The 12,163-nt window shown below is 59.1% G+C and overlaps 1 protein-coding gene across 1 annotated transcript in view; it reads left to right on the top strand.

The window, feature by feature from the left end:
• The window catches only part of BCR (BCR activator of RhoGEF and GTPase), a 129,045-nt gene that overhangs the window by 90,854 nt on the left and 26,028 nt on the right, over positions 1-12,163 (top strand). The window contains exons 9-12 of the mRNA XM_008250161.5: positions 4,824-4,945; positions 5,839-6,007; positions 9,718-9,837; positions 10,468-10,543. Coding sequence (XP_008248383.4) covers positions 4,824-4,945; positions 5,839-6,007; positions 9,718-9,837; positions 10,468-10,543 — 487 coding nt within the window. The remainder of the gene's footprint in view (positions 1-4,823; positions 4,946-5,838; positions 6,008-9,717; positions 9,838-10,467; positions 10,544-12,163) is intronic.

Here is a 12,163-nt window from a genome sequence, read left to right on the forward strand (position 1 = left end):
CAGCTTGGTCCTCACCTTGGCCTTCTGCCTTCTCCGGTTCCTTCCTCTCAGCCCCGACCTGGGCCACCCCCAGTGACTTTTCCTGGTCCCACCGGCTAAGACCCTGCTGCTTGTTTTCTAATCGGAATCTAAGGGCAGGCGTCTGGCCTCCCACCCGGGCCTCCTGTTGGTGTACCTGCATCCCGTATCCAGAGTGCCTGGGTCCTATTCCCGGCTCGCCTCCTGGCTCCAGCTTTCCACTGAGGGAGGCAGCAGTCACAGCTCAATTACTCGGGTCTCTGCCACCCCCATGGGAGACCTAGGTCGAGTTGCCAGCTCCCAGCTTCCACCGTGGGCCAGCCCCGGCTTTGCGGGCAGCTCTGGTCCCCAGGGAGGTTTCCCAGTGTGGACCCGTGGTCTGTGGCTTAGCTCAGGCTGTGATGCCAAGGCACGCCCTTTGAGCGGCTTCAGTGAGAGATTCACATCTCACGGTGCTGGAGCTGGAAACCCCGGGGTCAGAGTGCCCATGTGGTCAGGTTCCAGTGTGGGCTCTCACAGTGTCCTCAGCGTGGCCTTTCCTCCACCTGAGTGCTGGGAGAGAGAAAAACAATCGCTCCCTCTCGCTTCCTCTTCTGGGACCCCCGTGGCACCATGTAAACCTGTCACTTCCTACAGGCCCCACCTCCATATAGCATCGCAGGGGCTGGGGGGAGGAGCCAGGGCTTCCTCCCACACATGAATTTTGGAGGTGCAGTGGTCTTCCCGGGAAGGCCCTTTGGTGGGCTGCAGCTGGGGCGGTGCCTGGGGTGGAGAGCGGTGTTGCCCTGGTGACAGGTGGAGGAAGCAGTCAGCCTGGGGCAGACCCCATAGGAAGGAGGGATTCCCCCACCCACCCACCCACCCACCAACGGCCCATGGAGCCTGAGGCTCTGCCCCCCTCCTCAGGGCACCAGGGTAATGCTAGGTGACCTCAGGGTCATGCTAGGTGACCCTGGGAGCCTCAGCCTTCTCGCCTGCAGAGGTGAGAGTGGTGGTGCCCTGCTCACAGGGTCGTCTTGAGGAGCAGGTGGTGTGATGAATAGGGAGCTCCGAACGGGGTGCCTGCACCCAGACAGGACTCGAGCCCCCTCCGAGGCCCCCTAGACGGCTGTTTCACTTCACCCTCTTAGGGATGTTCCCAGATGGGCCTTTCCCAACCCCGTCTCTTTTTTTTCTCCCTATAAGATTGATTGATTGATTTGAAAGGCAAAGAGAGATCTTCCATTTACTGGTTCACTCCCCAAGTGGACACAGCAGCCAGGGCCGGGCCAGGCTGAAGCCAGGAGCCTGGAACTGCATCCCAGTCTCCCACGTGGGTGGCAGGGGCCCAAGCACTTGGGCCATCCTCCAGTGCTTTCCCAGGAGCTGGAGCAGAAGTGGGGCAGCCGAGACTCCAACCGATGCTCATATGGGATGCCGGTTTCACAGGTTGCAGCTTAACCCACTGCATGCCAGTTGGGCCCTGCAACCCCATCCTGTACTCAGGGAAACAGGCTCAGAGAATCAGCCAAGATGGCGTCCTTGTCTTGGAGTGGGGGTGGGGGCTGAAGGTGGGGGTGGGCCCAGCCACACGCACTCTCTCGGGGTCTTCCTGTTTGGGGCCCTGCCATCCAGAACTGTGTTTATCCACTGTTGCTTGTTCTCAGGCAGTGGTATCCATCCCAGCTGGTGTCCCAGCTTGGAGCTCGCAGAGGGGGTGCCGCCCCTCCCACCGCCGTGTCCTACAACACACAGGGACCCTGTGCACAAGGTCCCGCTTGCTTGTCAGTGGGGTCGACAGGGAAAATGTGGCTACCCGGGGCCACACAGATGAGATACCCGCAGAGAACCAGGACCCTCACGCCAGCAAAGGCGCTCACACATGGGGGCGCCCCCACCTGCATGGGAACACGCGTGAAGAAACACAGGTGCCCTCCCCATGCACACACACATGCGTGCGCACACCCTGCAGTCCCCACGAGATGACTCTGTTCAGCTGCTGCCCCTCAGCCTCCAGGTCTGGCCCCATCCCCGTGCTGGGGTCCAGCGGGCTGTTTGCTGTCGGGGTGGAGAGATGCCGAGTCAGAGGGAGGAGCCCTTTCCAGCCACATGACCTCCTCAGCCCAGGAGGAGGGGGTGGGACCCAGGTGGCCCAGCCCAGCCCTTGCCTGTGCCCCCAGCGGGGGGTGGGAGGTAGGTGATAGAGCTGGGAGCCTGGTGCTGCTGTAGACCTGAGTATCTGCTCTCCCCAGCTAGGGAGGGAGGCCTCCTCGTCCTGCACTGGTGCTGAGTGGGCATGGGAGAAGGCAGGCATCCCCGTCTTACAGGGCCTGGGCCAGAGGGGCAGGGGTTCCCTCGCAAGGCCTCGCAGAGTGGAGTCGCTGTGGGCACCTCTGCTCACTGTCCCAGGGCCCTCATCACCACTAGCTCTGCCCCACCTTCCCAGGTGATCTGCCCCGGGCCCATCTCTGTCTCCTTTCCTGTGCAGATGAGGTTGGAGCCACTGCTGTTTTCTCACAGGATAGATCCAGCTCACGCCAGGCCCCGCTGACCTCCTGGGCCACCAGAGAGGCACGGTGGAGGCCAGGGGCCCAGACTGTGGGTCCAGTGGCCCCACCAGCCTTTAGAATCCATCCTTTTTCAGTCCTGGATGGCTGGAGACAGGGTGAAGCGTGGATGGATCCTGCCTGCCCTGCACCTGCTGCTGTCATGTCCGGGCCTTGATTCCAGCCCCTCCAAGAGTACTCCCTGAGTTTGCCAGGGTCATGGTTGGCTCCTCCTTCCTGGACATTTTCTGTTCAGGTCGCGCCGCCAGTCCCCGAGGAGGGCTGCGGTTTGGAGTGAGACCTGGCTCTTGTGGGAAGCTGCTGTGACAGCCCAGGGAAGCTTGTGGGGAGAGAGCTTTGGCCAACACTCTGTCCAGCACCCAAGCCACAAGTGGCCCATGGTGTGGCGTGCAGGCTCGTATGACCCTCAAAGAGACAAGAGTCCACCACAGCAGGGCTGAGATGCAGCAGGTGCAACTGGGCTGTCTGGGAGGTTGAAAGAGCAGGCTGGAACCTCCAGGGCCTGCACTGCCACCCAGAGCAGCCTGCGTCCTCTCCTGGCAGGGAGACGTGCATGTCTGACCAGCACCCACGGTGCCAGGAGCAGTCGGTGCTGTGTGCGTGACCTGCAGCCAGAAGTGGGTGCAGGGTGCCCTCTGCTGGTGACGGCAGGGAGTGCATGCCTTTGCTTGGGAGTAGGGTTTACTGTCCCTGCTGGAAGTCCCATGGTCCCCACCTCCTGGGCTGAGAGTCCCTCTGCTGTGACCTTGCTGATGCAGCATCTGTGTGGTCAGTTCTCCAGGCCTTCCCATGTACCCGTGGTCTCAGAGTTGAGCTTCCATTGCTGTGCAGCCAAGTGTAACAGGTGCACATGCTACTTCCTGCTCCCTGTGGGTGAGTGGCAGTCACAGGAACGGCATGCTGGTGGCCTTCCTTTAACTTTCCACTTGTGGGTTCGTGGCTCCCATGTAAATAATCATCGGCTCCTCTCACCAGGGTCTCTCTTGAGCCAAGCCCTTGTGACAATGCCATGGCACCTGTAGGAGCATCAGGCAGCCTGGCAGAGCCTGCACTTGGCTGCTGCCGCCCCTGGCCCTGCAGGGTGTGTGGGAATTCAGGGAGGCTGCATGGACAAGGGAACCAAGCACACAGGGTGGCCCCAGCCTGGCCTGGCTCTGCCATAGTGGGAGTCTGGGGATGAGTGCGCCCTCTGCTGGGAAACACTGGATTTTCACCCACCACCCTTCCCAGCATTCACAGCTCGGGGAGCAGTGGTCACCCACTCTGGGAAGCTGTCCTTGAGAACAGGTGAGCCTGGTGCCTGCTGAGCACCTGCCCTCTCTCCCTGGGCTTGTGGGCTGCCAAGAGCAGAGGTCAGTGTCTGTCATGGCATCTCACTGCACTGCCCAGGGCAGTGTGTATGGAGGTGGCCGGGGGCTCTGTGAGGGTCATTTCTTTCATCTGTGAGATGGACATAAGGACCTGGCCGCCAGATGATGTGATCAAGTCAGTGGATGCAGGTGCTGAGCTACCGGCCACTGTTGGTCAGATGAATGCATGGTTTACCTCAGTTTGCCCATTCGGCAAGAAGGGCCACCTCATCTTTGGGGTGATACTCCGAGCTTGTGGCCTCCCATTCCGCTGCTTGTTCTCAGTCCATCTACCAAGGGCACCTCCCGGACTTGGCTCGCAGGTGTCCGGCAGGTGCCGAGTGCAGTCAGGATCCCATCCCACCCATCAGGAGGATTTGGGGTTCCCAACATGGGCCCCTCCCCAAGTTTCCCATCGCTCCTGGCACCAGCCCCTGCCTGTGCTGCAACCGGCGTCCCGCCTGTGACGGTCCCTCCCTTCAAGGGTCATGCCCTCCTCAGGGTGGCTGGCTTCTGGTTGTCAGTCACCCCCTGGAGAAGGTATGGCTGTCCTCTTTAAAGGGGGTTCTCGCATCGCAGCTGCATGTGCCCCCTCCCTAGCTTCCGGGCTGATAGCTGTTGCCTGAAACCCAACCCACCCCACCCCCTAGCCCTATCACTCACCCTCGTCTATGGACCAAACACCCAGGAGGCTCCCATAAAGACTTGGTGGACAAAGAGGTTTGCATAAGCCACTGTCTGCTGGTGGGTTGATGGGATGGACGGGGTGCACTCTGCAGTGTGAGTCTGGGGAGTGGGGGGCCTAGCATGAACTCTGCTGGGCTGTGCTGGGCTGGGCGGGCCCAGCACACCCTCCACCCTGGGTTGGCCCTGACAGAGCCCCCCCCCCCCCCCCGCCCTGTGCCCGCAGCACCGGCAGCTGCTTAAGGACAGCTTCATGGTGGAGCTGGTGGAGGGGGCCCGCAAGCTACGTCACGTCTTCCTGTTCACCGACCTGCTCCTGTGCACCAAGCTCAAGAAGCAGAGCGGGGGGTGAGTGACAGCCGAGGGGGCGGGGAGGGGGACCTGCTCCACTCCCACCTGGACAAGATACCCGGGTCAAGGTCAGCAGTTTGTCAGTAAGTCTGGAGAGGTTTCCCAGCGGAACTGGGGATGGCTTTGACTCCTGTAGAGAAGGGGGAATTGGTGAATGACAACTCAGGGGGCTGCAGAGACTGGCGCAGGCTGGCCCTCCCCTGCCACGGCAGACATCACTAGGTGATCACCGCGCTGTGTCTCTCCAAGCCTAGAGATGGATTCTACGTGAGTCTCAGCATAGGCCAGGGAGGCCTCCTGCCCCTCAGGGGTCAGGTTCACCCGGGTTGGAACTGAGCAAACAGTTGCGTTTGGCAGGGCTGGAGCTGGGTTCTCCCTCCTGGTTCTGTGATTGCCCTGCTCAACAGGTTTAACCAATCAACCCAGAGAGCCTCAGTTCCCCCCATCCCTTGACCCAGAAGGGAGACTTCAGGGGAGTTATGGGAAGGGAAATTTATGAGCATATTTTGGTGCAAAAAGATTTTTTGAAACCCATGCATATGTTTTCATTTAAAAAAAATTCATGGGAAATGCAAAAATTTCTTTTTTTTTGGATGCCGTCTATCTTTAATTCCATATTCCGTGAATTTTGTGAAGTGCCGTTGTGCCGGGTAGCTCTGTGGCCCCTCATGCTCCCACGGGAGCTGCCAGCAAAGGAGCACGTAATAAGGTGGATCAGTGCTCCCCAGACGCCCGGGACCCGGGTCAGGTGGGCAGAGCGTTCCCAGGCGCTGCGGCGTCTGCGCGTGCCTCATCCGGCCTCTCGCGCGGGGCATGCAGGTGCACAGCCACAGACAGCCGCTAGCGAAGGCCAGCGGTCAGCACAGTGACCTTCTCCTTCTTCCACCCAGCAAAACCCAGCAGTACGACTGCAAATGGTACATTCCGCTCACGGACCTCAGCTTCCAGATGGTGGACGAGTCGGAGGCCACACCCAACCTCCCCCTGGTGCCCGACGAGGAGCTGGACGCCCTGAAGGTCAAGATCTCCCAGCTCAAGAGTGACATCCAGAGAGAGAAGGTGAGGGCCGGCACTCGGGCTGGGTGTCCCCCATCCCACCCCTAGAGAGAGTGAGGGCAGGCTCCCCCCCACACCAGAGAAAGGAGGTGAGGGCAGGCCCCCAAAGAGAGAAGGTGAGGCCAGCATCCCCCACCCTTACCCCTGAGAGAGTGAGAGAAGGCTCTACCACCCCCAGAGAGAGGAGGTGAGGGCCGGCACTCGGGCTGGGCATCCCCCACCCCACCCCTAGAGAGAGTGAGAGAAGGCTCTACCACCCCCAGAGAGAGGAGGTGAGGGCCAGCACTCGGGCTGGGCGTCCCCCACCCCACCCCTAGAGAGAGTGAGGGCAGGCTCCCCCAACACACCAGAGAGAGGAGGTGAGGGCAGGCTCCCCCCACGCACACACAGAGGAGGTGAGGGCAGGCTCCCCCAACATACCAGAGAGAGGAGGTGAGGACAGGCTCCCCCCCACACACACACAGAGGAGGTGAGGGCCAGCTCCCCCCCACCCAGAGAGAGGAGGTGAGGGCTGGCTCCCCCATACACACACACAGAGGAGGTGAGGGCCGGCTCCCCCCCACCCAGAGAGAGGAGGTGAGGGCAGGCTCCCCCCACACCCAGAGAGAGGAAGTGAGGGAAGGCCCCCCCCCCGACACACAGAGGAGGTGAAAGCAGGCTCCCCCACCCTACCCCTAGAGAGAGGTGAGGGCAGCCCCCCCCCCAGAGAAAGGTACGGGCCAGCAGCTCTGGCTGGGCGTCCCCCCACCCCCTGGGACCCCTGTGAGTGATGGCATCTGGTTACAGCCAGGTTCCAGGTTGTTTTTGAGGGGCCCCCAGCTAGGCTGGGTTTCCAATATCAGAGCAGCTACAAGGCGGCGCCCATGGGAAGTAGCCAGGAGCCAGACATGGGTGTTCCCGCTGTGTCTTTGCCGGGACAGCTTCTTGTGCCTGGTAGACAGCTTCAGGCCGCGTGGTTTGACCCGTGACCTGGACTCTGTCACCCAGGAACCGTGTTGATTCTGGCACACGCCATTGTGGCTTCTGCCTGACCCTGTCGTCCAGTTTACACCACTCTGGCCCTGGCTCTGGTGCCAGGGGCCTGACCCATCTCCCCAGTGTCCCAGGGAAGAATCCCTCGCTTGGGTAAGCCCTGGCTCTGTGGATAGGAGGTCCAGATGCAGTGCACCACAGTAGGGAGCAAGTTCAAAGGCTTTGAGATCCTGGACCTCCTGGGTCATAGGAGGTGGGAATGGAGAGTCAGGAGGAGAGAGAGAGCGAGAGAGAGAGAGAGAGCGCGCACAGGGCCCCTGGTGTATACAGTTGATCCTTCAACAGCTTAAGGGCTAGTGGTGCCAAATCCTGCACATTCAGAAGTCTCTGCCTGTCTTTCCTTTGAGAAGCAGAAAGACACAGATACCCCGTATGCCCGCAACAGCCGGGGCCGGGCTGCAGCCAAAGCTGGGAGCCAAGAACCCAGTAACGTTGGTGCAAATTTTAGGTTTTTTTGTTTGTTTGTTGTTTTGTTTTGTTTTGTTTTGTTTTGTTTTGTTTTGTTTTTTGACAGGCAGAGTGGACAGTGAGAGAGAGAGACAGAGAGAGAAAGGTCTTCCTTTGCCGTTGGTTCACCCTCCAATGGCCACTGTGGCCGGCGCACCACGCTGATCTGATGGCAGGAGCCAGGAGCCAGGTGCTTTTCCTGGTCTCCCATGGGGTGCAGGGCCCAAGCACCTGGGCCATCCTCCACTGCACTCCCTGGCCACAGCAGAGAGCTGGCCTGGAAGAGGGGCAACTGGGACAGAATCCGGCGCCCCGACCGGGACTAGAACCCGGTGTGCCAGCGCTGCTAGGCGGAGGATTAGCCTAGTGAGCCGCGGCGCTGGCCAATTTTAGGTTTTTAAGACTTGCTTTTCGGGGCCGGCATCGTGGTACAGCAGGTTAAGTTGCCACCTGAGACGCTAGCATTCCACATAAGCGTCAGTTCAACTCATGGCTGCTCCACTTCTGATCCAGCTCCCCTCTAACGCACCTGGGAAAGCAACAAGGGATGGCCCAAGTGCCTGGGCCCCCGCCACCCACGTGGGAGTCTTGCATGGTATTCTAGGCTCCTAGCTTTGGCCCTGATGATCGCTGAGACCATTTAGGGAGTGAATCAGCAAATGGAAGATTTCTCTCTCTCTCCCTCTCTCACCCTTCTCCCTCTCTCCATGTAACACTGACTTTTAAATAAGTAAGATTTTTAAAAAAAAAAATATTTTTTTTCATAGGGTCTCACATGGGTAACAGGAACCCAGGGACTCTGGGGTGGGATGAGGGCATTTTAACCACTAGACCAAACACCTGACCCTCTGTATAATTTTTTTAAAAGATTGATTTATTTATTTGAAAGTCAGTGTTACAGAAAGAGACAGACAGATCTTCCATCCGTTAGTTCACTCCCCAGATGGCCATGATGGCTAGCACTGAGCCAGGAGATTCATTCAGGTCTCCAGTGTGGGTGGCAGGGGCCCACCAGCTTGGGCCATCTTTCTGCTGCTTTTCCCAGGTGCATTAGCAGGAAGCTGGATCAGAAGTAGAGCAGCCGGAACTGGAGTGGGTGCCCATATGGGATGCCAGCATTGCAGGCGACAGCTTTACCTGCTACGTCATAACACAGGCCCTGTAATTTTTTTTTAAAGATGTATTTATTTATTTGAAAGAGGTACAGAGAGAGAGAGAGAAAGGTTTTCCGTCCACTGGTTCACTCCCCAAATGGCCACATCAGCCAGGCCTGGACCAGGCCGAAGCCAGGAGCTTCATGCAGGTCTCCTATTGGATGCAGGGGCCAACTTCCTCTGCTTTCCCAGGCACATTGGGAAAGCAGTGGAAAATGGCCCAAGTGCTTAGGCCCCTGCACCCATGTGGGAGATGTGGAAGCAGCTCTCAGCTCCTGGCTTTGGATTGGCCCAAACCTGGCCGTTGCAACCATTTGGGAAGTGAACTAGCAGATGGAAGACCCCTTTCTCTCTGTCTCTTTCTGTCTCTCTCTTTGTAACTCTGCCTTTCAAATAAATGAATCTTAAAAAAAAAAAAAATAAAGAGAAGGAAGGAAGAAAGGCTCAAGCAGGCCGTGGACAGCCCAGAACTCAGAACTGTCCAGGACATGGAACAGGAGGAGGTACCCTTCTGACCCCTTCCAGTGGCACCAGTCCCAGGTGGGGAGTGCAGCTCTCCGGGTGTGGACTGTGGGCCCGTGGTTCTTTCTGGGGAGCTTTAGGAGATGGTAGAAGTACTGAGAGTGCATCCGCAACATCATTGTGAGCCCCCAGGCCCGAGCAGGGGCCATGCAGCGGCCACAGGCGAGCTGGGTCCCTGGGAGACTGGCCTTGGTCCATGCACACCTGGCTACAGTGCACACAGCAGGACAAGAGGTTCCCCCTCGGCTCTCACCTAATGCAAGCTCAGTACATCTGGGAGCAGGTGGGGAGCGACAGGTGAGGCTTGGGAAGCCCGGGACTGGGGTGCACACAGTAGGTTGTTTATTCACCCAGGTGGGCTGGCAGAGTGTCCCCACGTGCTCCATCCCATGCTTGGTAACCGTGTCAGTCGTGACCAGCCCCAGCCTGGAGCTATGCAGAGCGGCCAAGAGTTGAGGCCCAGGCAATGGCTGGGGGGACTTCCAGGGCCGGGCCAGGTGGCAGCAGGTAGCACAGGGCCCAGGACGGAAAGCTGAGCTTGTGGCTTCTCTCCCGCAGAGGGCCAACAAGGGCAGCAAGGCCATGGAGAGGCTGAAGAAGAAGCTGTCGGAGCAGGAGTCGCTGCTGCTGCTCATGTCTCCCAGCATGGCCTTCCGCGTGCACAACCGCAACGGCAAGGTGAGCGTGCCCGCTGCGCCGTCTCCCTCGGGGCTGCCCTGTGCTGGCTCGGGTCCCTGGGCTCACACGCAGCGCTCTCAGAGAGAGAGAGAGACTCGTCCCAGCATGGCACAGGCAAGCACCCAGGGCAGGGTCTCCAGGGCGTCTGAACAGGGTGGGGGCCCTCAGGTCTGTGCCACCCAGATTAACCCAAGGCCGGAGAGGCAGCTTGTCTGCTGAGAGTCTGGCTCCTGGTGCCAGGGGGGCCTGGGCCTCTCCTTCCACGGGCATCACACGCACCTCTCACCATGCACAGTGGTTTGGTCTCCAGCATATGGTGCAGGGAGGGAGGCAGTGATGGGCTCTACAGGAGCCTCATCTCCAGGTCTCTGCATGGGGAGCCGCTCAGGTCGGCACCCGCCCACCCCTTCTGCAGATCCAACCCCCAGGTTCCTCAGCTGGCCGCCCTCTGCCAGCATCACCCTTGGGCCCCAGCAATCCGGACACAGGCCCCTGAGGTGCACAGGTGCACAGCTCGGCTGGGAGGTACGCGTGCGCCCTGGCCCCAAGGCACCTCAGAATCACACAGGGCCCTGGCTCAGCCCTGGGGTGGAGATAACTGGTGTGCATCCTCCATTTCTGCCACCCTAGAGTTACACATTCCTGATTTCCTCCGACTACGAGCGCGCCGAGTGGCGAGAGAACATCCGGGAGCAGCAGAAGAAGTGTGAGTGGCTCTGGCCAGGGTCTCTGGGGGCTGCAGGAATCAGCCTCTCCTCTTGTAGCCTTTTTAAAATTTTTATTTTTTAAAAAGAATTATTTGTGGTGTCAGTGCTTTGGCATAGTAGGCTAAGCCTCTGTCTGTGGCACCAGCATCCCATGTGAGCACCAGTTGCTCCACTTCTGATCCAGCTCCCTGCTAATGGTTTGGGAAAGCAGTGGAAGATGGCCCAGGTGCTTGGGCCCCTGCAGCCACAGAAGAGACCTGGAAGAGGCTACTGGCTCCTGGCTTTGGCCTGGCCCAGGCCCGGCCATTGCAGTCATTTGGGGAGTGAACCAATGGATGGAAGACCTACCTCTGTCTCTCTTTGTGTAACTCTGCCTCTCAGATAAATAAATCTTTAAAAAAAAAAAAAAAAGATTTGTTTATTTGAAAGAGTTACAGAGAAGGTGAGCCAGGGGCAGAAATAGAGAAAAATCAATCTTCCTTCCACTGGTTCACTCCCCAGATGGCCGCAACACCCAGGGCTGGGCCGGGCCAAGCCAGAGCCAGGAGCCAGGAGCTTCTTCCAGGTCTCCCATGTGGTGTAACCTTCTACACCATGGCGCCAGCCCCAAAGATTTATGTATGTATATATAACGCAGAGAGGGAGGGAGAGACAAAGGTCTTCCATCCACTGGTTCCCTACCCAAATGGCTACAGCAGCCAGAGCTGGGCAGATCTGAAGCCAGGAGCCAGGAGCCAGGAGCTTCTTCAGGGTCTCCCATGTGGGTGCTGAGCCCCAAGCACTTGGGCCATCGTCCACTGCTTCCCCAAGCCATTAGCAGGGAGCTGGATCAGAAGTGGAGCAGCCGGGACTCAAACTGGTGCCCAAATATGACGCTAGCACTGCAGACTGGCAGGCTTAACCCATTCCATCGCAACAGCAGCCCCTGCTTCTGTAGCTTTAAAGCTTTTTTTCCCTTTAAATGGGCCTTTATCCAAGTGCAATATTACATGGAGTCTTAATTTAGAAAAGAAGTGGACGGCAGGTCCTTGGCCTACCTGTTGAGACTGCCACATCCCACATCCGGGTCCCTGAGTTCCAGTCCCGACTCCAGCTTCCTGGGAGGCAGTGGTGATGCTTCGAGTAGTTAAATCCCCACCACCCACCTGGGAGACCCCAGCTGAGTTCCCAGCTCCTGGCCTCGGCCCCAGCCATTGAGTGCCTTTGGGGAAAGAGCCAGTGGAGAAGAGCTCTGTCTGTCTCCCTTTCTGCCTCTCAGGGAGAACATTTTTTTAAACAGAGAAGTTGGGGAGGGGCTGTCCTGATTGGCTCCCAGCCCCTGATGTCACCACCTACCATGGCCCCACCCCCTTAGTCCTGGCCCCACCCACCCAGTCCCCTTGTGCCTCCATGCCCCCACCTGCCCTCCAGGCTTCCCCTCTGAACCCCCTCTTGAATTCCTCACCTGCCACTCATGACTCACCCCCCTCCCATGCCCCCCCAGGCCTTTCCCACAGACCCCTCCCCAACACCCTGTGCCCTTGGCCTCCCCAGTCTCCCCTCCCCCGCCTGCCCCACAGCAGGTGCTGGTGCTGAAGGGGCCTTTGCTGGCCTCACGGCAGCCCTGGGACAGGGCAGGG

Source organism: Oryctolagus cuniculus, chromosome 21, assembly GCF_051225735.1.
Source record: "Oryctolagus cuniculus isolate XC-2025 breed Fujian yellow rabbit chromosome 21, ASM5122573v1, whole genome shotgun sequence".
Classification (NCBI taxonomy): domain Eukaryota; kingdom Metazoa; phylum Chordata; class Mammalia; order Lagomorpha; family Leporidae; genus Oryctolagus; species Oryctolagus cuniculus.